At 40.6% G+C, this 27,995-nt stretch overlaps 2 protein-coding genes across 2 annotated transcripts in view; one reads left to right on the top strand and one right to left on the bottom strand.

Moving 5' to 3' along the window:
* Positions 1-27,995, top strand: part of pomk (protein O-mannose kinase) — a 175,528-nt gene that overhangs the window by 70,408 nt on the left and 77,125 nt on the right. The window lies entirely within an intron of this gene.
* slc38a9 (solute carrier family 38 member 9) lies at positions 13-27,921 on the bottom strand. The gene is made up of 15 exons (XM_070989063.1): positions 27,625-27,921; positions 24,817-24,960; positions 21,587-21,716; positions 14,253-14,371; positions 14,082-14,145; positions 13,807-13,900; positions 10,989-11,159; positions 10,160-10,219; positions 8,890-9,099; positions 8,269-8,376; positions 7,219-7,325; positions 6,804-6,917; positions 6,077-6,225; positions 5,078-5,167; positions 13-3,329 (listed from the first exon to the last, which is right to left on the bottom strand). The coding sequence occupies exons 2-15, from the start codon at positions 24,912-24,914 to the stop codon at positions 3,164-3,166; spliced, it is 1,680 nt and encodes a 559-aa protein (XP_070845164.1). The 5' UTR covers positions 24,915-24,960; positions 27,625-27,921; the 3' UTR covers positions 13-3,163.

The raw sequence follows: 27,995 nt of genomic DNA, 5'->3' as shown, positions 1-27,995 counted from the left end.
CATGACAACTTTTCTCAGATATATGGTCATTTATTTACAATATTTACACTTACAGTGAACACAGAGAGAAGCTTAAGTGTGATGCATAGTCGGACATTGGGATACTCATATCAAGGATATAACCATGTCTAATAATAAATGGTAATATTTCTCATCATAATATGTTGGCTTGTTTAGTCAAACCAACATTTATTTGTAATAATCAAAGAAGGGAAGCAAGACAGTGATCAATGCCTCAACCACCTGTGATGGAGAAAGGAAGCAGATGTGTAAAAACCATAACCAACCAAAAACATTCTGCAGTTTTCTTCTAAACACATAGTTTTTTTAATGAGTCATCTTCATCATTTTGTCAACATTGCGTTCCCATTTAAGTTTTGCAGAGATTACAGCACCAAGAAATTTCAGTTCTTTCACATTTCCAGCTGTTTTCCAAGACATTTCAACTGGTATATCCCAATCCTCACCTCTGCTTTCTTTAATTATTCCACTGTTAGGACATTATGACCTGCACCAGTTCACAAGGTTAGACACTTCTCTCCTATATGACAGCTTCTTGTTACTAACCCAACCACTTAGCTTAAATATTTTAACAGTCATCATAAGGAGAACAGTCATTTTCGTGTGATGAATACAGCAGTGGAGAGCCCTGAGGAGCCCTGATGTTAATTCTAAGTTGCTAAGAGATAATGATGTTTGCTTCAGGTCCTGCAAGAAACCAAGACTCCAGAAACAAACAGTTTTCCATTTCCATTTCCATCCACCCTCTTTGGTACAGACACAGGAAAACAGCACCATCCACTAATCTATTCCCTCTGTAGGCAAATTGGTTAAAACCAACTGAATACAACACAAAAAATTCAGAGCTAACCATTCATAAAAACCTTCATCATGACTGACATTTAAACATGGAATATTAGCTGTTCGAAGCACAGGCACTGCAGGTGCATACTTCAACCAGACAGGAACCTTGGACTGCTTATGTGAGTCATTCAATTCTTCATCTGAGCATTTCTAATGTGCTTCTTCTATGATTGAGGTCCAGTTGGGTTAATAGGCACAAAAGCTACTTGGGTGATGTTAGAGAAAGGTGGTCAAAACACAACCAGTGTTGACTGTTTGTATTAGATGCTGGTGACCCAGTCATCCACCCTGACCTCTGAGGGTTTACCACGCTATAATTCCATGCTACTTTGCTTTTGACCACAGTCATTCTTCCTACAGCCACAAAAGATCACTGTGTCAACCTTTCGGACATTTCATGTCTGTGGCACTTGTCAGACAAATACAACATACAGACAGATGTGGTGCACTTGAGACACAATTAAATTAATTAAAATTTCTGTGGACTGGTAGTCTAATAGGCATATAGCTGCAGTGTCTCTGGTTCGACTGGTGGAAGACCTTTGTTGAATGTCACTCCCCCTCTCGTCTTACATTCCTGTCAATCTTTACTGTGAACTGTCCAGTGGAAAATAATGGCCAAAGGCTTTGGGGGCCACACTGATGACACTGATGACACTGATGACACAACACATTGTCTTGTTTTCACAGTGATGCTGTGCTTTACGACCTTATGGTCACGATGAATACACTATGTACAACTTTAGCTAAGGGTTAACTCCAATTTACTACAACTTGGCTCTGCTTTCCACACTGTCCATGTTAATGTGATAGCTGACATTTTGGGTTATAATTTTACTGTTAGCCTACATTTTTTCTCTTGTTTTCAAGCCACTTCTCGACCCATCTAACCTCTTTTTAGTGAGTTAGTTACTGTATTTCCAGATCTCAGCTGTCAACTTGGTCCAATGTCCAATGTTATTAATGATGGGACTAGTGGACAAAACTACTCAAATAAAACCAAAGTACAATAAACCAGAATTATTCTTTATCCCAATATAATTTGATTACAAGCAAATAGGAAACTACAGTTCTTGAACATTCAGATGGTTTATTTTCACGCACATATTCCCTTTGTCTATCCTATTATTAGTAAAACACAACATGTTAGGCACAGTATCTAGAAAACAGGTATCAAGTAAACACGTCCACCATGTAGATCAAGGCTACTCATAAAAATTAAAAGATTGTGCCAAAGGTTTCTTCAAAAAATATGCACACATCATGGCTGTCATCAATACATATAAATAGTTAATAGAATCACCAAGTTAGTAGTATGACTGCTGGTGTCAGCAAGACACAACCCAAAACACAACCCTGATCATGAAATCCAGCTGGAAAGCCTCACCTGAAACAATTTAAACTTGCAATAAGTCTTTTTTTTTTTTTTGTCTACTTGGTGGGAGCAGAAACAAGTTGACTTACATTGACATAACATCACCTTTTAAGTTAATATGTTGAACTCGATAACCAACTTGTTGATCATTTACACATCCAGCAGTTACGGAGCAACATTATCATTACATTTGGTCTGAAAACAGCTGCTGTGGAAAATGACACTATGAGACCGGCAAGACTCAACTACAATGGTAAAGCTGTGGGTCGGACAGTGAAACAATGGGCTGAAACTCACTATAAAGCTCTGTAAAACTGAGGGGAGCTGCAGAGTTTGTTGATCATTCTCTGGAGTGACACCTCTCACACACTACTGTCATTTGATGGACTGTTATTAAAAATATATCAATTATAGCTGCTACAATGTTCACTCAAAATTGCAGAGTTAATATATGATTAGATGCTCTCAATAGTGACCTCATGTTCCAGATGTTCCTGCTAGCTTGTTGTTGATGTTATCAAAGACACAGTGTGGCGATAGGACTTGGCTGGGCAGGTCTGGGATCTGTTCAGGCAGGAATAATCCACAGTATGATGTAGAAAAGTGTGTATAGGGAAGATTTTATCATAGAAATACCACTGGCTGGATTGCATGAGGAAAAGATAACGTTATCAAACCAAGACAACTCTGAAAATCAACACAATCCCTACACAGATAATGTGACTGGAGGCCGCTTTGGTTTATCTGGGCATTTTTCTGGTGGCAAACACATTAAAGTGGATAATACAGGCTGTGCGGTTATGCACATTATTCTACATCGAATGTCAGAGATTCCCATCTGGAATCTCCATCACATCATTTGGATTAAAAGATGTTAAGGAGACGCTTCTGAATGGCTAAGAGTGTCCGTGCTTGACTGCTTCTCTACATGAAGAACTGAGCCAGCAGGTTGGCCACACCCAGCAGGATCAGGAAACTGTGGAAGAGGGCCGACGGCCAGCGGAGCGTCCCAAGCCTTCTCAGGGAGATCATGTGGACCAAGGCAGGAAAGACAAAAACTAAAGCCAAGCCACATGTTGCTCCAGAAAACCTGCAAGTGGAGACAGAGATTTGATGTCACTATAGAACATTCAGGACAGGTCAACTAGTTAAACTAGTGACCCAAAGCAAGGTGAAATGAGAGTCTGTTGGGAACTTAACAGCAATCACCACAGCAAAGCACTTGAAACACTCAAGTTTAGATCATTTGGTTACATCAAGATACTGTTGCATCAAAAATTCACTACCATGCTCAAATAAAACAAGTGTGTTTTGTGAGCAGAAGCATGAAGGGAAAGACAATATGACAACATATATATATGAGGAAGATATGTGCCAGGTTTGCCTATGGGCTCTGATTTCTTAAACTGTGGAGCAGAGAACAAAGTGGTGTCAGATGGTGAACTTTGGTATTTATGTTTCTACACATGCAAGACTCACATGGATAATCCATGCACCACTCGTCACGCACCTGAATCTGTGTTAGAGGCTGATAACATTCACGATGAATGGCATCAGCTCGCTTTATCTCCGTTAAAAGCACTGCTCTAAAATGTGAAATGTGAATTCTAAAGCTTTCACAACTAAGGGATTACTTCAAGAAAGAATTGAAAATAGATCCCTCCATGGAACTCATGGGAACCCATGGGTATGATCCAAATTCTAATCAGCACATACAAGGAAAGCAGGAGAGGAGTCATTTCAGCATCAAAGCAAGGACTGCTCAGAAATGAGCTCTCAACTAACTAATTTAGTTGAGAGCTCATTAACTAATTTAGAAAAGAAAAAGGGGAAAGAACAGCTGATATTGAGATATTAGATGACAATTTGTTAGATACATGTGGAAGATTCAAGATACTATTACATACACAGGTTCAGCAAAAGGTTTGGACACGCCTTCTCATCCAGTGTTTTCTCTTTGTTTTTATTATCTTCTGCATCGTAGATCAAAGACATTAAGACTATGAAAGTGGAATTATGTAGTAAACAATGAAGTGTTATCAAAGCAAAAATGTTTTGTATTTCAGATCTTTTCCTCAGATTTCCAGTGTTTTCCTTGACGACAGCTTCACACACTATTGGCATTCTCTCGACCAGGTTCATGAGGTATTCACCTCGTTTTCCATTAAAGGTGAACCTTGTCACAATTAGTGGAATGTCTTGTCTTCTTTTTCGTAAAAAGTTAAAATGTGGAAAATAATAAAGAAATGCTTTAAATAACAAAGTTATATATAATATAAAATTCAATGAGGAGGTGTGTCCAAACTTTTGACTGGTACTGTCTCATAAAATGACAAGAACCACAGCCAAAATGCTGGACATGGACATTTTGAAAATGCTGTAAGTGAATATGGAGCTACAAATGAACTGATTCACAGAGTTGCTTGTATTTCCCAGTGTTTTACTACACCTGGCTGCAGTCTGTAACGCAGCTTCGATGGACAATTTGCCTACGACCACCTTCCTAGGTGTTGTCGATGATACTCAGCTGTACATTTTGAATTTGCCAAGTCTTCCATGCATACCTGTCTTCACAGCACAATACTGAAATGCTGGAGTTCTTCTATAAATGGTTGTGTTAAGTCATGTTACATTTGGCTATCTACATGCTTTTACAGACCATTTCCAACCATATTATGTTCTGTTCACCTGTTGCCATTACAAATGTCACAACAAATTCATTTAGACTAATTCTATTTTTAGATGGAATTTGTGATTCCGGGCTACATAAGAAATGTACTTGATTAATCATTAGCCTTCATACAGTATACGTGGACTAGGAAATGAGTTTAAACATACCTTATGATGGATCCAATATTTGGATAAAACATGGCCATCAGGACACCAGCTCCAACAATCAAGATGTTTAATACCAGAACATGGAAGAAACTGCAGAGGAACAATGTGAAAATCAATGATATGTTAAAACACGGTAGATTTACTGCACAGACAACTGCAAAAACTGCTACAGAGCTCATCTGTGATCAATTTGAAATTCTCAGTCTGAATTCCAACAAAATGCATCTTTAGCCGTGGTTTTGTCTCCACCAACTCCTGAGAAAAATATCTGGCCCTTAAGCTGCTAAAAGCTCCACTATGGTGGGTTTTTCACTGAAAACTGCTTCCTGCTGCTGCTGCTGCTGCTGCTGCTGCTGCTGCTGTGCTGCTGCTGCTGCTGCTGCTGCTGCTGCCAACCAGGTTGATGAGAACATAAATAGTGAGTCAGAAAACCAAAACAAAGAGACTAAAGTGGCTAAAGGGTTCCACAGAACTGCTGAGATGACCTCAGTTAATTAGTGTTGCAGCTGTTTGTAGAACTCATATAATACGTTTAATGGAGATCACTACACTAATGAGGGTGTGGCAAAGGATTTTAAGCTAGAACCACCAAAATACCAGCTTATATAGTTTATCCCAAATAAATCTTTATCAGAGTATATGTTGGCTGATAAGTAACAAGAAAATAGAAATGTGAAATACACTTTTGAGGTTATTTTTGTTTGTCCACCAGAGACAATTGGCAAGTTTATTTTTCCACTGTAAAATGTCTTGCTCAGTAGATGTGTTCTATTCTTTAACAGTCAGATTTATGAGTCCTTATTGGGACCCAGCTAGTGTCAGAGTGAATAATGTGATACTTAAATGGAGAGGAAGCAAAATTTCAGGCTTGTAATATTTTAGCATTCTAAGATTTTAATCCACATTAAAAAACACTGTTGTAAAACTATCAGTTACAGTATCATTATCGGTCTATGCAGGAAATAAGACTAAAATTTGAGTGATACCCTTCAGTGTTACCTGGGGTAATGATTGCCAAATATCTGGCCCATCATCTGGACCCGCACCAAGTATCCCAAAAGGGGGTAGACTGTGATCATCTGGAACAACAGGAAGGTCCGAGCCACAAACACCATCACATCGCTGCTGGGGAAGTTATCCAAGAAGTTCTGCAAAGAGAAGAAAACAGCAGAGTGTTTGCAGTGTGGACAAATCTGTAGGAGGCTACAGTCACTGTAGAAAATAATATAACAGTAAACACATATCTGTAACAGCCTAACTGTTGTGATAAACCTCTGAATCTTTGTTTCTTCATGCTTTCTTTTTCTCACTCAACTGTTTCCCTTTAATGAATAAAACCAAATGTTTCAGGGAAATATATATCTAGATCTGATCATTTGGAAAATTCAGTGAAAATTAATTATGCAGTGCATGCTGTGGCTTTCCACTGCAATATAGACACAAGAAAAAAAAAGCATTTTGCACATGTGACATTTCAACCATTAGATGACACTATCTTTAGAACTTAACAAGTTTAATCAGATTTGAATTCTTCCAAAATGCTCAACTTCCTGCTCTTAAGCTACTCTAAAAGTTACTATAAAACCTGGGGAAAAAAAGAACTGTTTCTCTGCCTGAAACACACACACACACACACACACACACACACACACACACACACACACACACACACACACACACACACACACACACACACACACACACACACACACAGTGTAAATCTCACTGGTTCAATGCAGTCTTTGAAGAGAGGTGGTGAGGGGAAGGCGGCGAAGATCAACACTCCCACATACAGATAGGTCAGCCCTACTAGAAGATAAGCCACAGACAGGTCCCGCACCTGAAAACATCAAAACACAGTCACCTTACACTCAGCATCTCTTTAATGACTGTGTTTTCTAAGACTAATACACTCTGAAGTGACACAAAGGGGAGATCTGTTGACTAAACTTCATTCATATGAAATCTCAACCATGCTTTTAGTTTGTGAATTGGACTGTAATCACTGCCTCACATAATTCACTCAGAACAAGAAAACAATGAGTGAGTCTGAGCAAAGGCCAGAGCTGTGCCGTGTAATGCATGCTGTGTGTTTACAGTGGGAGAAGCTGAGCGGGGCAGGGGTCATGAATATGGCTCACATTGTTCTCTTGGTGCTTGTTGCTCTTCATTAAAGTGATGATGCAGTTGTGAATGAAGAAGGCCAGAGTGAGGACCCCAGTCAGCTGAGGGAAGAGCAGCCTGAACTCTGGAAGAACACAGAATAACAGAAAGGATCAGAATCTGCACTCAGTACATTCATTTTCACTAACACAGTCATGTATGTTCATGTTTCAAAGCCATCCTTCTGCTCTCTGGCTGAGGACAGGCTCTTACTTTCCCAGCTCTACTGTTTCACAATGAAAGAGAAAGTGAAACAGTACCGTCCACATATTGAAAGAAATTGTATCAATTAACTTGGTACTAACATAATTAGCATAACGACAAGCAGATTCGATCACATCTTTCCCTGTTAAGTGCTCTGATCCTACCACATGGGTATAATTAGATCCACCACACAGCACTAATTGAAAAGAGAAAATACGTCACGTTGAAAGTGGATTTGCTTTGATTTGGTGTTACTCCTGTTATGTCCTTCTTCCAAACGAGTGGTGAAGACTACCAGGAAAAAATGCCAGTAGATGAGTTTTCATTAAACAAAATAATGAGTGCTGTGTTAACTGCATTAATCACAGTGCACAGGGTAGAACTGTGTTATGATTGCTGACAAGCCATGTATCACTTAAATTGCAATTTTATTTAATGGAGTCCAGAGCAGTGCTCAGAGCTGCATTACATCACTTAAAGCAAACTTTACAGAGAACAGTGAGGGCAAACCAGCATCACCAGTCTGTTTTAACTAAATGTCATCTGCTCTAGTTCATCTGAAAACACAAAAACACTGAATCCATCAGCAGGTAAGCTACACTTCACCTGTCTCTCCTCTCCTTGGTGAAACTAGCTCACACTGAACTCAAATGAAATGAGTGCACATACATCACAGAAATTATATAAATACAATGTCTAGTCTCATCCACTCCCCCAAGGCAATGGGAAACACTGTCAGCTGTCTAAAACAGCTTCATACACTCAAAGATGTCAAAGGGATTCTGACCGTTCATCAGAGCTGCTGTGGAAACATAAAGGCTTACCTGGAACATAGAACTGGGATGTGTCGAACCAGTGGAACTCCAGGTGGAAGCCGAGACGGACAGCTTTAACAGTGACCAGTGCAATCAGGTAGACCACTGAAATGGTGCCTGGATAAGATGGAGTGATGCAGCAATGGATGGATGAATGATGAAGCACAGAGCAATCAGGAGGAGAATGCAAAAATGAAGGTGAAGTACAGAACCAGATCAGACAGACATTTCCTACTTACAGACATGCGATCTCATTAACTGTAGTCTATTTTACATACATTCAGTGGGCATCAGCTGTCACACTGTAGAAGCATCTCATTGATAAAAGCAGGACACACAAAAGCTCAATTGTGAGTGTCAAAATAAAGGGCCTAAATAGTAATAATAGTATTAATAATAGTATGTAAATCAGACATTTCAGTGTTTTACTTACTGTAATAGCTTAACAAAACACTCCCACTGCTGACAATTCAAAACTCATCTGTCCAATGTTCGGTGTTTCAAAGCTCCAACAGTGAGTTGGAAAGGAATTCTGGGTGCTTTTTCCCAAAGAGAGGCAACGTCCAAGCTTCAGACTGATCACAGACATAGCTACCCATTCTACATATCGGTGCTTTTGCTCTAGCTTACCCAGGAAGGTGAACCTTGCAAAGAAGGAGGCTGAGCGGAAGCAGAGCAGCGGCAGCAGCAGGATGATCAGGTAGAAGGGGATGGTTTTGGTTTTGCTCCACCAGTGTCCAAAAGAGCTGCCGTCAGAAGTGTCATTTCCACTGACGCCCAGGTAAAGCGTGCTGATGGTGTAGTTCCCTCCGGGGTCAGTGTTTGGGTATGGGCAGATAACTGGTGAACAGATCAAGAAGCATCATCATCCAGACAGTCAGTTTACTAACATGGTCTTTCCCTGCTTGAGATTTAGGAAACAACTACTTCATTGTTAGAATATGAAGTGTGCAGTCAAGGAATCGGAGCGCAACAAACATACGAAAGCCCATTTCTCTGGTAAAAGTAAAAACAAGGTTTTTTAAAATCTACTTAATGCCCCTAAAAAGATAGTCATGATATCTTAACTGACAGAGAAAACAAGCATAAACAGATGGGGCATTTTTAATACTGATCCCTGTACAAGTAGAGTTACTGCCTTGCGGTTGTTTGCCTCCACAAACCAGTCAAGTTCCCATTTCCTGTGTTTCCATGTCTGGACAGACTCATAATATATGCAGTGAAGACTTTGAAGGAATTTAACAAAATATATCAAGTGTATTTTCAGTTGAAATGTTCTAACTATATTGACATGTATGATTCCAGTGATGCTCAATATCAGCAGAACCAATGAGCTCATGGTGGACTACGATGATTGCTGCAAAGAAGCTACAAACTGTAGAAGGTGGCTGCTTTAACCTTTTGGATATAAAATGTCATCACTTCATCAAAATTTCACACAAATGTTTAATGGGATAATTATGAGAATTCTGTGTGAAATTTTGTCATAATCAGTGACCAGTGACCTTTGATGGCCAAAATCTAATCAGTTCATCTTTGAGTCCAAGTGGACGTTTGTGCCAAATTTGCAGAGACTCCCTCAGGGCGTTCCTCAGATATCAACGTCATGAGAATGGAACAGACAGATGGAAAACCCAAAAAAACAATGCTATATATCTGAAATCCATATTTTCTTATTCTCTGTCAACAAATTTAGAATTTCCATGAAAACATTTACATCACAATTATGGTTGAAACAGAAAACGTACAGGAAGAGAACCAGTTTTTATGACCATGGTTTAGAATTACTTAATCTATTAGCAGAATTGGTTGCCATTCCTAAACGGTGGTCCAAGATCTGCGTGGTACGTCCACAGTCAGTATAGCTGAAGTTGAGAGATGGACAGCGTAGGGGGCTTACCTTTATCAGAGCCGTTGGTCCCAAACTCTGAGTCTGACATGTTGACATTGTGAGCATAGTCTGTGGACAGGAGAGGAAACCATCAGATCAAAGCAAAAGCTCTTTTTGCACATTTTTGAGGTACAGCAACTAATAATTTACCATCCGCACAAAAAATAAGCAGTTGTTCTGATGTGTTATCTCAATAGTGCTATCATTTCATTTTCTTTCTTTCTAAGGTCTAAAGAGTTTTGGACTCTGACATTTCGATACTGATGTACAGTTCCATTACATTTGCAGTGTAATGACAGTACATTTTACCACATAAACTGCACATTAGCTTTCATGCTAGCTAAAGGCCCCATCTCAGCTAAGACATTTAGCAACACTGGCTAAGACTGAAAATTACTGTCATATTAAGCCATATCAAGTTTGATATGTCCTTAAAACAGGAATGTGCCAATGTAACCATGCTTAACTGTTACTTCAGAACCATATTTTGCTGACTAACCCTTTAAAGTCATAATGCACCACATAGCTTGACAACGGACTCATTGGTAAGCACGTGACAGAGTAGACTCTGACTTGCTCTACTTTTCATAAGGGCAGCACTGGTTAGCCATCAGGCTTGTTGCACAGTGTCAGGCCATCTGACAAGCACACACCAGACACACTGTGCAAGCAGAAGTGGAAGGTAGGGAGGGAGTGCCAAGTGTTTCGACACGTCAGACACGACTGATGTGCCTTGCCTTTAAAGTGTTGTGTTGTCTTTGTTAAAGGATCAACCAAATGGAACGACATAATGATGTGACATGTCCTTTCTGGTAGTGACAAGAGGATTGTGACTTACTGTAGATAAACTGTCCTGTGTTGTAGAGGAAATTGGACATGAGCACCCAGTAAACGACCATGGCTCCAATCAGTGACACCATCGAGAAGACCAAGCTGGACCACTTGCCAAACTTGCCAAAGTAGTACCTACAAACATCAGGAAATTCCCAGTCGGATGTGTCCACATACGCTAGACAGAACAAAGATAATGGATAGAGCAGTGAATGTCTGGTTCTTGATTGAGAAGCATTAAGTTTCATTGTATGCGCATGAATTATTATTATATATTTCCAACCCCTGTAAATCAGTCCTGTGGTCACTTCTGTTCTACGAAGATTTGAACAAATATCAGGATATGAACTCAGTATAAGTACAAGTAAACTGTTCCCATTAATGTGAGGGCTTTTCAACAATCTTTGGAAATGTTGTCTTAAGTGTGAACACAAGAAAAACTTTTTCAAATCATTCAAACAAACAAGGCAACATCTGCAGAGATGATCTCATATCCCCACATCATTAGCTGGTCAAATTAATATCATTAAAATGACCGTCCTCCTGAAATTTCTTTTTTATATCAATGTAGTGCAATATACAATAAAATGTTTTTTAGCAGCATAGATACGATTATCTCATTTAAAAAAATTTAAAAAAAAAACAGAATAAGGAAGGCACTCTTACAGAGACCTAATCAGCAGGAAGAATTCGGCTGCCAAATTCTCAGCTTTATTACTGGATGAGTTCAAAAACTTTATGGCTTGTTCTCTCCACGGTACTCTCAATGAAAATCATTCTTTGGCATCCTCATCTAACAAGACAATATTTGATGACTGCCATCGAAAAGGAACCATTATCTTTATTTACTGCAACAGGGACAAAGAAAAAACAACAAACCTCAGTCACATTTGTTTAATATCTGCAAGTGTGGAACTTTGTTAAATAAAATAATCTATCATGTCCTGATTCCCCAAACCAGTCTTCAATGGAATTAATACTTTTGCGAGCTCCTCACAAAAAAGGAGGTGTAGATGTCTCATCTGACATGTAAAACAATTATGGATCATGCTCAAATCAACTTGTCAGGACGACAAAAGAGACTGAAGAAGAGCAGTGGCAGACAGCTCTGCAACAGACTCACAGATCTTCAGTTTGGGCAAGATATGGCTTCCCACAAGACACTGGTCTAAAGAAAAGCTCAATGACATATTTGGATCCTTCCTGTGGGCTTGCACCGGCACCATCAGCTCATATGTTCTGGAGTTTCCCAAAGATATCAACTTATCGGGACAATATTTTTCAGACCTGATCAAAAATTTTGCACAGACCTATTGACATAGTTCCCTTGATGGCAGTTCTAGAAAATCTACACTAACAGATTATTAAACAGTGCAGAAGTTTTCATGATATCATTTGAAAGCCAATACTCCATGCCCAGCCTGAGAGACGAACACATGTCCCCCAGCTGGCAGGCTGCTGACTCAACACACCCTTTCCAGGTACAGAGACAGAGACAGAGACAGAGACAGAGAGAGAGAGAGAGAGAGAGAGAGAGACAGAGACAGAGACAGAGAGAGAGAGACAGAGACAGAGACAGAGACAGAGACAGAGAGAGAGAGACACTGAGAAAAAAAAAAGAATAAATAAGTAAAGTTTCCAAAGACAAAAACAAACACCTGTGGTGTTTTGGAAGAATTCCATGGACATATGCTGCCCTCTATAGGTGGGGTGTGTGCGTTATCATGATCAGACCATCTGATGTCAGCATCAAATACAGAGACTCTGGAACCACAGCCTGAGCAACATTTCTTTATACCAAATAAATGATATTAAAATATTCATCATCATCACATTTTCACCAGAGGGCCAAAGTGCTTTGAGTGGTCGTTAAGACTTGAAAAGCTCTATATAAATACAGTCCATTAAGCAGTCCCTTTACAATGCTGCAAGGCACACGGCATGTGCAGGGGGAATTTGGTGTGATTGGGAAAAAATATATTATTATTTGATCAATTATTCGACACCATCAGCTAAACGGCTTTGCACCAGATTTCAAGGAGGACACACTGAATGTGCTCACGAAGAGCACCTGCTGACACTGAAGTGACAGCAGTCTGTGTTTATGACCAAATCTAACATTACATGCACAATATCAACATTACATACACAGTATATCAGGTATTGAAAGTTACTAATGCAGTTTTTGGTGTATGTCTACATCACAACTATCAAAGACTCAACCGCAGATGATTTTCTTCAGATCACTGGAAGACATACATTTCATGTTCATGCAAACGTGTCAGTGGGAGAAAATCTGTACATATGAAGCTCCACAGATTGCTTCCTGAGTTTAATGTGGTCACAGTGACCTTTGACCACCAAAATCCAATCAGTTCATGCCTGAGTCCATGTGGAGGTTTGTGCCTAATTTGATAAAAATTCCCACAAGGCGAACAAACAGCAGCAGGTCTGTCTGTTTACAGTGTGTTTACAGCCACAAGTTAAACATTATGTCATCCATAAAAAGGTTCAACTCTTCCAACTGTCTCTCATGATGTGAACAGGTTTGCCAACTCTTCCAGTTTCAGACTCTTCTCACTTTCTCACTAAGTTACACCTTGATGAACAACATACAGCTGTGAACGTCATGTAGACTTCGTCCACACACAGCACATACAATAAAAAACACAGCACTCTATGCATAAATGACACTTCTATTTAATTATTGATGTTGCAGTGTATTAGAGTTTCCCTACGTTTAATTGCTATTTCAATCAGTCATGATAAATCTGTACCCGTCATTAGCAGAATGATATATTCTAAACCAGTGTTGTTGGACTTACGTATTGCCTTTGGTGATTTGAGGACAATGTAACAACAGTAGAGCATCAGCAGGCCCGTGAAGATGAGGATGAGGATCCCGAGAGTGAAACCAGCCTACAGGGACAAAGACAACACTGACTATTCAGTTTCCAGTTTTTGTCCTGTAAGACAAATTCAATGTGCATGCACGCTGCAAACTCTGCACTTCAAGAACAACCAAGGTCAATGCATAACTCGTCATTTTAGATCCAGCTTTGAACAAGCCAGAATAAGTACACGGAAGAAAGAAAATTACCTGCTTTATGCCCCAAGGTATGCTGAGTATAGATGTGCCCATCATTGTGTTCCATATAGCAAATCTGTGAGGAGGGAAGAGCCAAGAAGTAATCAAAGCAGTCAAACACATTCAGCCTGTAGAGAACATTTAGCACAGGTTGATTTACTGGCTGATGATGACGAGGCTTACATGGTGATGATACTGGGATTTTTAGAGGAGGAGTCGGAGCCTGTAACCTTGAAAGCTGTACCAAGTGGGCTGTAGATGTAGATCTCTTCTGGCCCAGGGATCACATGGTTTGGAGGACTCTGGAGAAAGAAATAAGACAGATACTAAAGATGAACTCCTCACAGGTACAGTTCAACGAGTCTACGAAAAATAAAGGCGTTATGTTCATATCATAGGTGCAAAATACTTAATATGCAACACAGACAAGAAAACATTATTTAGTTAATATATCACCAAACAAACTAATCTATGGTACTCAGCACAAGGGATGTAATGACACACTGAAGTCATGGTTGGGTTCATACTTCGGTTTAGGAGTCAGGGTTCAGTTTGAGTTCAGTAAGAGTAAAAAAAAAAAAAAAATGCATAAAAGATATGATTCTGTTCATATGGACAATGCTCAGCTTATTTTTTTGTTTGTTTGTTTTTCTTGTGCTAATCTCAGCACGTTTCTAACAGCGAACAGCTCATCACATGCCTCAGTCTACAGTACATACAGTGTAGTCTGTGTGCAGCTGCATGCATTGAACCCTGACAGTTCAGCATGAATACACAAACCATCACAGCCATATGCAACACACATTTATTTGATAAAAATTTCATGAGATCAAAATATACAAAACTTCAACCGATGGGTTTTGGGAATTTTTAATTAACCAATTTTTTGTGTTGTGTATTACTATTATTATACCACAGCCAGGTTTATTATAGTTCGGCACGTTACATTCTTTAAATGTAAGTTTTGTTGACAATGTCTCACCAATAAATCAAATAAGTTTTTGTATTATAATTTTGACTTATATACAAAAATCCAGATTCCCAGAATAATCATATCAAAGAATCACTTTTATTTCATTACATTTGCTGAATATTCAAGGCTTATAAACACTGTTCTTCATGTTCTTGCATGTATCAGCACTGTTAACTGGCCAGCACCCTCTCTCCTAACTTGTGAAATACAACACCAGTGCTGTACATCTGAAAAAAGAAATAGTCCATTACCAAACCAAACTACCCGATTATACCACTGCCAAACACAGAGCAGGGTCAAGCAAAAGGCAGAGACCCTTTCTTAGACAGAGAGAGATCACTTGCTGGGTGAGCTAGACTGACTTTTAACAAGAGAGAAATGCTGTGCTGTCAGTTCATAAGCTCACCTCAACAGAACAGTGTATGCTTTCAGGGCAATATAGAAACAATCAATTCTCAATATATATCTCATAAACAACACGAGAAAGCTGGGCTCAGCATAGGCAAACAAACCGTAAACACACTGATGTGCTGTAAAAACACTGATATGCTTCGCTTTTGAATATGTTAAGAATTTTCTCGCAGTCGAGAGAATCCGTTAGATCTCTCCAGTGTTACCAGACAGAGCGAGGTCAGCCAAGCGGAGAGCATAGACCTCCTCAGCTGTCTTTCTTCTCTTCTTAACGCTGACATGCTGTCATTGGCACAGTGACCAGTGCTTTTAAACAGCAATGAACATGAGGGAAGACCTCCTCACTGCACATGTCCATCACATCAATGAGACTTTAAAAGTTTCTCCTCTTGCCCTCTTCTTTGCGGCGTGCTGGAGAAACACTGAAAGACATAAATCTGTCACGCTGATATGGAAAAGCCCTCCTGCATTCAGACTTTTTGTCATGTTGGTCGAGTCGCTGTTGCCAAAAGGGTGGCTGCTGACTTCATCAAGCCATAGGAGTCATTGTGGAAGCTGGCACTGAGTTCATTAAGCTGGCAGTCTGTTTAACATAGCTCACAAGTCATTGTCTGTGTGACACCATTTCAACTCCTGAGGTTTTTATAAATCCATGCCTGTTGTGCCATAACAGTGAATTAATTTAGCTGTAGCCTACAGTATCAGATACATTTTTCAAGGTTTTTTTTTGGCCATCATCTGCTGCTGAACAGCCTCCATGCCATGACGTGTGCACAGGCTTGACATAAAATAGCTTTTTGTGACATTGTGTCGTTCCATTCTGCAGCACTTACAAGCTCCTGCCACTTATGCACAGGTTCTCTTTGAGGACTACAGCTCTGCTTTTAATATGATGTTACCTGTAAAACTTTTTGATTAGCGATAGCAACTAGGAGTCCATCACTCTTGAAGTCTTTGGATTCTTTACTTTCTACAGCAAAGAATGCCAGAAGCCAAAATTAACAACTGACTCTCTAAAACCTGCAACATAGACAGCAGTACCATTCAGGGCGTACTATCACCACTCCTGTATTTGTTGTACACAAATGACTGCATTTCACATCGCAACTATGTTGAAATGTGCTGATGACACGACAGCGTAGGGATGAGCTCATGCAACAACGAATCAGCCTATAGAAATGAGGTCTTGTCTCTGGCTGATTGGTGCCATGAACCGAGGGTCTTAAAAAGTCAAGAGCTGGTGGTTGACTCTTAGAAAGAGCCTGACATTTCTCAGAACAACAGTCTCCTCCTCTCTGGAATGTGACGGCAACTCGATCTGCATCATTAAAAAAGTCCACCAAAGAGCCAGCTCAAAAAAATGTTTGGGGTGTCAAGAGAGGGATGCTGCAGCTCTACAGAGCTGTGACAGAGCGCTCTGGTTAGCAGCTCCACAGCTCAGCAGAGGAAGCAGCTGGACAGAATTGTTTGCCCTGCCTCAAAAATCACCAGCGGCAAACTCATCCCTATCTCTGACATCGACAAGACCTGCAATCAGTGCAAAGGTCTAAAAATACTACACGACTTCATACACCCTGCCAACCCTCTCTTCATAACTCTTGCCTCAGGAAAAAAAACTCAGGGCCATCAAAACTGAGACATCCCGTTTCCTCAACAGCACTTACTGCAGAACCATCCAATTACTAAATGGCTCCCCAATTCTGTATCAGCACTTTCTGAAAGCAAAGCACCAACTACTACTGCATTTTAAAGCACCTGACACTTTATTCTTATTTTGCACTGTTAATATCTTACATCCACAGATGTATGTAATGTTTTCAGGAATGGAGGTTGTGTGCTATGTGTTTCTTTTTCTTATGTGTCTTAACTGTTTTATGCCGACATTGTTTGTTGTATGAGAATAAAGCATTGACTCTTGAGTACATTAATATTATTAGTATAAATCTTTTAAAACAGGGATACATTGTTCCATCCATTTATTCCAAATAAAGCCTGTTTTCAATCAGTGCTCAGCTTTGAATTTAACCAAGTACTGGAGGCTTCATTTAAGTAAGGAAGGATTGATCAACCCTGCAATTTTCCTTCATGTACTTTGAAATATAACTGAGTGAGACCTCATATGTTTAGGGGATGAGGCAATGTAACAGAGGAAAATGAACTGATACTGACTGTTCTTGACTAAACCATGGAGCAGCTCTCATGAGGCAATGACCAGAGTGCAGGATGCCTCAGACTAATAATAAAACAAACGTTTTGGGGGCACTAAAACTCACTTTCGAGTGGTTGCTGCAGTTTTCCCAGATGTATGCGTGGTCACTGTCCATTCCAAAGTAACCCCTTACATATGCAATCAACTTTCTTAAAATACCTGGAAAGGATTCCTAATGGGGGAGAATAAAGCTAATGGTTGATTCTCGGAACACAATTCATTTTAATAACTTAACTCTGCCCCACATAGATAAAATGAAGACCATCGATTTACATCAATAAAAGCTCATCAATTTAACTTCCTGTCCAGGTCTTTTATATTCAAGGTCTGTTTACAATGCTCTTTCGTTTCTCATGAAAAGCATACTGAATGAATAAAGCCTTGCGGTGCTACTGTGAGAGCTTCCCCGACCGTCCCTGCAGAGGGTGCTCTGAGTACATTTGACTCTAAGTGGACAATAATTTCAAATGAATTTCTCAGGGCCTCCCTAAAGTCAGACTAATGTAAAAAGAGATTAGCTAAATCTCCATCTGGGAATTTGTGTTCTGTAAAAGAAAGGTGGTTGGTTTACTCAAGCCTGACCTGACACTAAAATACTCCCAGTCAAAGAAGTAACTACTAAGGGACTTCTGGAAATCCAAAAAAGTCATGTCATCCTCACATGCACAAAACACAAGGACTCAGACATTCTCCTACCTGCCGACACGGTCTTACGCGTCCTCATCAAGATTGCACCGCTGCAGTCTAAAGTTCCATTATCAAATCAAAGTCACCACTCATATTAGCATTATGATCTCCAACCTGTTACATTATTGCCTCCAAGTCAACAAAAAACACAATAGGCACTGCGTTTTTATGGACTGGAAATAAGTGTGTCCATGTTAATTGTACTAGGTCAACATGACTGGATGCAGGCATTAATGTACTTTAACACTTGCTATGTCAGTTCCAGCAAGGACCCAACTATTGGTGCGTGATAAGCAAAGCAGACTCCTCCAGCGAGCCAAGCACTGAACATGCGCTGAGACAAGACAAGATTCCAGACATCATCAGAGCTGTGAAGCTCACCAGTGCTATGACACTGCATACATGAATACACACATGAGCATACAGTGTAGGGAAGGCTTTCTGGTAATGCTCCTGTCTCAGAGGGAAGCACTGCGCGAGTGGACCCATCAAAATCTGTCACACAGGAAACACGTCATGGTAGAAAGAAGCGTGCCCTTGATGAGTGGTGACAGGTGGGTACCTGAAAAGGTCATGAACACAACTGACAGGCCTGTAAGACTGAGGAGGAACACGGAAAGCTAGGTGGTGTTTCATGATGAGTGGCACTAGAAGACTTAAAGCTCAACGTGGACCATGCCCCTCACACAGAGTTAGAGGCACAAGGCCAAAGCGTGAGGCAGAACACCAAGAACGTCCACAACACTCCTGTGCCTCTTGCTCTGCAAGACAAGCTCCACAGTCTCGGATTTAAACTTATGTGTGATGAGGGAAAGCTGATGGAGCTCATACAGAGGTACTTAAACCTGTTAAAGTTTAAGTACTGGGGCCCAGACAAGGTCTTCTTCCACACAATGCACCACACAGACGACGGCATAATTCATCTACCACCATACCACAATGTTGAACTGTCTGTGTCTCTAGCTGGTAGCAGAGGATGCTAATGCTATATTGACCTGCACCAGCAGGCCTCATGAATTCCACAGAGTACCACAAGGTCTGTGTAACAGTGCAGCAAACTTTATGAGCCTCATAACGAATATCTTCAGAGATCAAAACTTCTTGGCTTTGCTGTGCTACTTTGACGATGCGCAAGTGGTGTTCAGTCAGCTGAGAGGAAATGGACTGAAGCTGGTGCAGAGGAGGCGGCAAGTTCTTGGATTGCTTCATTTATGAGAATGGAGTTGGCATTGACCCTGAGAAGCAAGGCATCACTGCCATGACTGAAGCAGATCTGACGATGGAGAATCACCCCTTCAGTAAAGAAGATCAAGTCCTTCCACTGCACAGTGACAAACTGCCAGAGTTCACTTGAAACATGGCAGTCCAGAAAGAGTCCTCAAAGACTCGCTGACCAGGAAGCAGGGTTCTTGCACAATTATTTAAGTCAAATTCTGCTTCTAAGACTTTAAGACATCATCAAATATTGGTTTAGAACCAAACACTGTCAAAACAACTTCTCTAATTGAAAAAAAGTAAAGAATTAGCCCTAACATACACATTATTATTATTATTATCATTATTATTATTGTTATTATTATTATTATTATTATCATCATTATTATTATCAATTTTTTTTATGAATTCATTTATTTATTTATTTATTTTGCTCAATGCTGACTGTTGAGAAGTAATTTTGGAGTCAGAGGAAATTTTGGGTGTGCCACATGCAAATAATGCAGATATGATGATGATGATGATGATGATGATGATGATGATGATGATGATGATATAATTATTATTGTTATTATTATTATAATTCTTACAATATATATTGTAGATTGTGTAAATATAATATATTGTGTGATATGGAGTGATTACTCTTCAATTTAAATTTGTTTTCCAGTCATAGAAAACTGGAAGTGACCCTAGATCATTATTGAACCACAATGTATTTTGGGAACATGTTTTTCTTTGGGCCCTCTGCAGTCTACTCAGTGGTTAAGAAGAACAGGGTTAAAATGTGATTTGTCAGTCCCAAATTGTGGTCAGCTGATATTCTGTCATTCAGTTCCAGTCTAAGTTCTAACTCTACAATGGCCTTTTCTCTATTTTGAAAGTTTAAGAATAGCATTGCTAAAGCAACACATCTGTTAATTCCAGCTTGTTTTCGGTAATACTGCGCACACGACACTAAAACAGGAACCCATTCCTATTTAAAGTCGCACAGACTGATGCTAAACTTGCAGTTTCTCTTACAATGACTGGAGATTTGTTATATTTTTTAACTGTTGCTCAGAGCTATTTTTGTCTTTTTCTGCCCTTTCAACTGTCAGTCTAGTTGAACCATAGTACAGCCTTTTGTTCTCCATGTACAAAACATTATTTGTGTTAGCAAACCCTTCATACTGAATAACTTCTACTTGTAAAGGGGACTTTCTACAACCTACAAGCATGAAAGATCCTTCAATGTAGAGTAGTCCTCTCAGCCATCTGACTGTACTGAATAAAGCTTTTGTGGCAGACGCTTCCAAACTTTTGAATGGTGCTGTAAGCTCAGAGCTGAATGCAGAGGACTGGTGGTGTATGACGTGTGTTTTCCTTTTCCCTTGCCAAGAATAAATCCCACAGATACTCAAATCTGGTGTTTGTGCTTGCTACACAACTTACACAGAACAAGAGCAGAGTATTACAGAGATTTTGATGTTATCACAGAGGCAACAATCTAATTGTCTGGCTATAACCATCGATGGAGCACCACATGGGAGATGAACATGATGCATTGCTCTTGCAAGGGTCTTTACAACCTCAAGCACACATCCACCAACCAGAGCGCATCTTCATCCAAGCTACTACAAACTTGCTTGTGAATTACAGCCAGCTTTTCCTTACATGTACAGTGTGTTAAGACTGTATCTGACGGACTGTTCTCACACTGTAGCTGCAGATTCTCTCTTCACTCTCACCAGCCTGAAGCTTACAGGACTGTTTAGTTGAGTGAGTCAGTTACATACTCAACTCTGAACGGACCGGTATTTCTCTGGTTGTTGCGATACTGGCACGTAATAAAATAGCTTATTTCCGAGCAACGTGTTTCCACACATCACTTTCAGGTCCAGACATAAACTAACACATGGTGTGTGTCCAGCTTATTTTGCTCAACGCTATCGTGTGTCATGTATTGGTACAGGTGCACGGGCATGATCATGACAATCCATGCGGGGCTGTAACAACTGAGTAGTTAGTGACTCGACCTACCAGCAGTCTGTCAGAAGAGCCTGTCAGTCGCCCGTAGTAATGGACTCTGCTGTTGAGAATGGCAGCCTCAGCAGAGACCCTCTCCTGCGGGTCATCATCTACAATGTTCCTGGGCTCTACATGGAAAGGCCTGGAAGAAGCAGACAAAAATCATGTCATTTCAAGCTATATTTAATCTATCAAGCAATCTGTTTCTGTCACCTTGGGGACTGACAAACAGTGACGGCCTTTTTCACTATTCTCCCATATTCTATAGCCGCAATTGATCAAAAAATAATAGAGTGTGTAGGAGCCATTGTTCATTTATGTTTTGTGCAAATACCTTATTTGACCACAAGGGTGTAGCATATTTTTGTTTCTGTTCAATTGGTAACCTCTGCAGCAGGTGAATGAAATAAGGTATAACTCAGTATGAGTTAGATGGTGGGGGGGGCACAACAGTTCTTACTGACATCCAGAGGACAGCCAGTGTTTTTGAGCTTCAGTTCATGTCAGCTTTCATAGTAACATTCTGTTTTTGTAGTAGTTTGTTTTTTTGTTTTTTTTGCAATAAATGGGAACATCACCCAAAGGAGAACAGCTTTGAACAGTACTTTGTTTACCTGAAATCGAGTTAAGTTCAGTCCTCAACCCACCATTATGTGACTAATTAAGATGATTTTTTGGATAGTCACCACAGAGTGATTGCAAAATAGAATGAAATGCATCCCCAAATTTGAATTATCCAGAGCACAAATCAATTACAATGTTTTGTTTTGAACCATGAACATGTCTCGACTGAAGGAATCCACAAACACTGCAGCAAACATTGAAGAAAGGGAGTGTTTGTCATGCTTTATGTGCTAGAAAGCTAGTTGGTCACTGTGAAATACCTAACTGGATTAAAATTCACACAAACAGTTAATGCTAGAGTGAGACACACACACACACTCACACAGCTAATGTCTTAGTATTTGCTTGTCAAGTGAATTCCAGGAAGCCTGACTTGTAGAAAGCACCTTGTTTATTATCCACCAAACAGCGTCAGAGAGGAAAAACATGCGTCTCGGCCAGCTCAGCTGATCAGGGTCCGCGCTGAATGCCACACTGGGGTAAATGTGTGTGTGTGTGTGTGTGTGTGTGTGTGTGTGTGTGTGTGTGTGTGTGTGTGTGTGTGTGTGTGTGTGTGTGTGTGTGTCTATATATCTGTTTTGTTTCACTTCCTTGTGTGACTACTGTAGTAAAAATATAGTATATTAGTAAATGAATATTTGTAGTATGCCTGCAACCTTTTTTTAAAATATCATTTTGAACTGGATTCTATAGGAAACCCTCATGGAGAAGTTTAGTACTTACCCTGGCTCAATCTTATCAACAAATACCATGTGCAGACAAAAACCAACAACGAACTGATCCCTCTAACTGCGTCTGTGTATCCAAAGCCTGATAAAGATTCAATTATTTGTCACATGGTTGTATTTCTCATTGTGTGCAGTGAAATGCAGGGGAGGCACTGTGCAAAAATAATCATCAGAACAGACTTTGCTTATCAACAGTGACCACGTCTCAGCCTGTAGGAAGATGCGCAGATGAAGCCATCAAACCAGGATCTCTGCTTCAGTCAATACAGGGATGATATCATTGGCCAGTGTTGCCACAAAGCTTCTGTCTACCTCCATGACTCACTGATGTTGACAGAGCCAGACTGGAACATATCCTGGTCAACATTACTCGCGCTGTCCAATGCCTGACCTCTCATCACCACAGCTTCCTGAACAATCCTTTGTTTATATTCCGGATGAGGAAGATGGCAGCTTGAACTGAGAATCTGACTGGTAACTCTCCTTGAATGGAGGTTAACAGAGGTCCAGAGTCCTAGCTTTGGTGGGACACCAAACATGTTGATATAAGAATGGGAACATTTTTAAGGTCCATCTTGTTAAAATGCCAAAACATGACGAGGTCTGGTGCATCTGGTTTGGTGCAGGCATCCTGCAGCTCATTCAAGCTGCATAAGCATCTGGCTGCAGCAACATGCACATTGCATGGATGATGACCAAAGTGACCTCCTGGGGAAGGCAGACTGGCAAGCAGGAGTGAGAGCAAGTGTCTCTGGGAATACATCAAATGTTGTTCGTCAACAGACTCGACCATCCTTGGAACGACAGGAGCCATCTGCACTGTCCACAGAGAAAACAGAGAAGGATGGCTGGGTGAGCTTGATCCAGCACCTCGTGGGTGAGCCAGTCAGACAGCAGTCTTCCATGTCCTGCTGGAATCAGATCCTCCATGCTGCTCTACAAGAACTGGACAGCTGCAAGTAAGATGCTGAGCTGTGGTGGGTGATGGACCTGGGCTTGGGCTCTTGTCCTCCCCGAGGTTTCCTCTTTCGTCTTTGCTGAGACACTCCCATTGCTACTGTTGTTGCCATGGTGAGCATCTCACAGCATCTCCGTGCCAATGTCCAACCAACAAACACAAAGCTGGACCATTGGTGAGTTGAGTCAAATCCAGTGCTCACAAGTGTGCTGCAGTTATATCAAATCCTTGCCAAAGTAACTGGTGGAAAAGGGACCACAAGAAAAACAAAAACCAGACACGGCCTGGCAGAGCAGCAACAACGCCGCCTGGACACAGCCGTTCCATTTTTCCCCTCATTATTTTATCTTAGGTATTTTTTTATGTTGTCATCGCTCTGTGTCACAAAGCTCACAAAACACATCAATTTGATACTGCTACTGACTTTGACTCACATGATGCAAATGTGGATTGATCTACCACTGTAATTAGACCCCCACAAATGCACCATTTCCTCTGTTTGAGTAACATTTGCTGTCCAGCTGTTTCAGGAAATTACTGAACCTCTTTCAAAAAGGAGCTATGTATTATTAGCGAGCTGCTTTTTCAGATTTGCATCCTCAGTAGGAACTGACAGCCACAAACAGGGTGGACAAGTGAGACAATAGTGAGAGACAAAGTAACCTTTGTTGGTTTTGGTCTGCACAAGCCATTTTTGTTGTAACTGGTGTTATATGGGGAGTCTGTTTATCAAGCAGCATGCCCAGAAATCATGAATATGGTTAGTTATATTTCAGTGCGCAGCTTTCTGTTGTCTGGTATCTGATTTATTTATCATGGCTCTGCAGTTTCAGTCAATATCAAGGTCGTCCATGTTATCTATAGAGCAACATGCAAGCACAGTGCTGGTAAGTACTGCATGGGTGTTGGTATGGTGTTTCAGTGAAATCTACCTTTTCGTCTTGACGTCCAGTGAGTCTGTGGAGCCTCTGTGTGAGTAGCTCTCTCCCGGCTGTTCTGAGCTCAGCAGAGGCCTGCAGTCGTCCTCCATGGTAGCTCTGGCTTGCAGCTAAAGACCCTCAACTCTCATCACCTGCCTGGGAGGAAATATATCAAAAATCTAATCTGAGACCATCACAGAGCATAAAAAAGCAACATTATTTGTGCAGTACAGCCATTTGCTGCTATCATGTGTAGTTGACATTACAGCTAACACTTGATTTCACTGATTCCCACTCATGATGCTGAGAGTTGTGAAAATCAACCCGTAGAGACTTGAGAACTGGGTAATTCATAACAGTGAATATTTTGTCTGATGGATTATCTGACTCAAGCAAGTTTCAAATCTCTGAAAGCTGATTTTCATACAGTTAAAGCCCAATTAGGCCAAATTAACCTGCCTGCAGGCCCGGGGGCAAAACTGAGCAGCTGAGCACTGATTACCAGCCATTCCTCTGTGGAATGCTACATTACCACGTCTGCTGTGTGGAGGATTCATTAAACACGAATGAATTTAGGAATATGCACCATGCAAGATCAATATCAGCTGAAATCATTACGTTCATAAAACACAGATTTTGCCACCAAGCCTCAAGATCATCAGTTCATGTGCTTTAGTGGTCAAACAAAGTTAGAATCAATCAGATTACCACAACCCAACTGCCACACAGAATTCTGGGGGTCTGGGGGGTCATCTCTGGTAAAAGTTAGTCTGGGAAACCAGTGGCTGCTTAGAACAGAGTAAACACATCAAGATATCTCAAACACATGCCGGGTTTAAGTAGCAATATAAAGAATCCATTATTAAATGTCAATAGATGGAAAATAGCACTTTAAGTATCAATGACCTCTTCCGTAAGATCTCAGATTTCACTGTGATTGAACCTTGTAAGATAACATGTGACAAAAAAACAAACAAACTTGTATTGAAAAGTAACAAAAAAGATCAATATAAGGACTGCCACGTGAAGGTAATCACAACAACAACAATAACAACAACAACAACAACAACAACAACAACAACAGGGGGAACAACAAGTCTCTGAGCTAAATCTGACATCCTATCAAAGTCTGCTCCTGTACTACAGTTCTCTGAAAACAGATCTGTGAGTCACACCTCATCAATAGTAAGTGATATCTTGTTATTGCACTGAGTGAAATAAAGATGGGACATATCTTTTTTTTTTTTAAGAGATGTCTTCTTTCCCCACAAAACAAACTGTCTACAAAATGTGAGTCGTAACTGGGCTCACATGCACACATACAGACGTCATTTTGGACAATTCTGCACCATAACCTCAAATAATCAAACTGATCACATTTCATATTGCCTTTTGTCATGAACAGTATTTTACTGGTTTATTTCACATAGCACATAACTGTATTTTGGACACATTTGGTGTAGAACTGTCTTGTACTCACACAACTCAATAGTTTTGAGATGATCACTCTTAGTGGACTGGAAGGTGAACCACACAAAAAAAGCATATTCTTATTATAGGCGTGGTCATAATATTGAAGCATTCTGGCCTGACAAAGCTCCAATCAAAACATTGTGTGTGTCTACGTGTTTGGTTTGCAGTCTGTGAGTCGGTCTAACTCTTTTCATCACTCTTGCCAAGTAATAATACCTGTGCATAACAATCTGTAAATACTATTTACAACTTCTTAGGATGATGTTATTCTTTTATCCCACTCTTTTGTATATATACATGTTGTTTTGAATTTGCATTGCACTTGTTCAATACTCTATCCACTTTATTGATGCTGCTGTAAATTGGAATTTCCCCTCGCAGGACTAATAAAGGAATATTGAAATTAATTGAATTGAATTGAATTGAATTGAACTGAATTGAATTGAACTGAATTGAATTGAACTGAATTGAATTGAATTGAATTGAACTGAATTGAACTGAACTGAATTGAATTGAATTGAATTGAACTGAATTGAATTGAATACCCCTGCAAAGCCTCGAGAAAAGCAGTACAGTGCCTTACCAGATATGAAGTATAGTTTAAGCACAGAATTGCCCAAAACAGTCCTCTACCCTTAGGTCACTCCACCACAGGTCAAAGGTCAGGATCATCAACAGAACATTTGGTGCATGCTCAGCAGCACTTCAGCTCACACCCCCTCCTGAACTTTAAAGGTGAGCGCTGACATGATGAGCAGGTTTCATGTCATAACCCACTTACTTCACTAAAAGTATCACATCAGACTGAACATGTCTGAATAGCAGCCTTAGTTCGGGTGAGGACACAGCAGCTCCTGACTCAAGCCAGACAGACAGTTAGTCCTCTTCCTCAGATCAACCACCCTCAGTCATGGCACCCACAGGCCAGCTCCTGCTTTAGCCGTGACATCAGTTAACCTCCCAGGCAGACGTCAGACCAGGTGGCACGTGACAACACAAATAAAGCCCTGTACAAACTAACAAAGCTTGGACGGAACACAACATGTCAGACTGAGAGCCACTGACTCAAACCTGTCACACTGTCTGCGCGTCCTCCTCCCGAGATTTCACATTTGAAGGAAAAGTTATAAAGATGACATTCACGTGACACGGAGGCTCCGTCCTCCACTGGGACTTCTGTGGAAGTATAAAGTGCTGAGTGTGCGACTGAGGTTTAGCTAACTTAAGCAAAAGATGGATTCTTACCGCGGTGACGACTCTACCAGCTAGGTTAGCTCACTAACTCCAGTGAAACCCACTCCCACACACAACCCGCTGCCCTTTAGCAAAGCAAGAGAAAATCCATACCAAAGAGTGCGATGCAGTGCTCCTTCCTGCGTCCTCAGCTCATCTCAGGTCTGCTGTGTCAACAAATGCCTCAAGTTGGACGAACGTGACTAAAAATCAGACGTCAACACTCAGAGAGGCGGATGCTCGAGTAATGTTCCCAAAAAGAGAGACAGAGAGGACGAAGGACAGCGTGCCGTAGTGTGAACGTAAGGTGAGAGGAACCGAAAGTCTGAGTGGATAAACTGTGCCCACTGATGAGAGACAGCCTGTGCTCGTTTTGTTGACGTTAGTGGCGGTATTCTTCTTCTTCACTCTGCTCTTTCTTCTTCGGCGCTTTGTATTTCCTTGTCTTCTGAGCGTTTGCAGTGAGCGCTCGCTGCATTACCGCC

Source organism: Chaetodon trifascialis, chromosome 20 (genome assembly GCF_039877785.1).
Source record: "Chaetodon trifascialis isolate fChaTrf1 chromosome 20, fChaTrf1.hap1, whole genome shotgun sequence".
NCBI lineage: Eukaryota > Metazoa > Chordata > Actinopteri > Chaetodontiformes > Chaetodontidae > Chaetodon > Chaetodon trifascialis.
The sequence above is the reverse complement of the archived record's forward strand: the minus strand, read 5'-3'. Positions and strand labels throughout refer to the sequence as shown.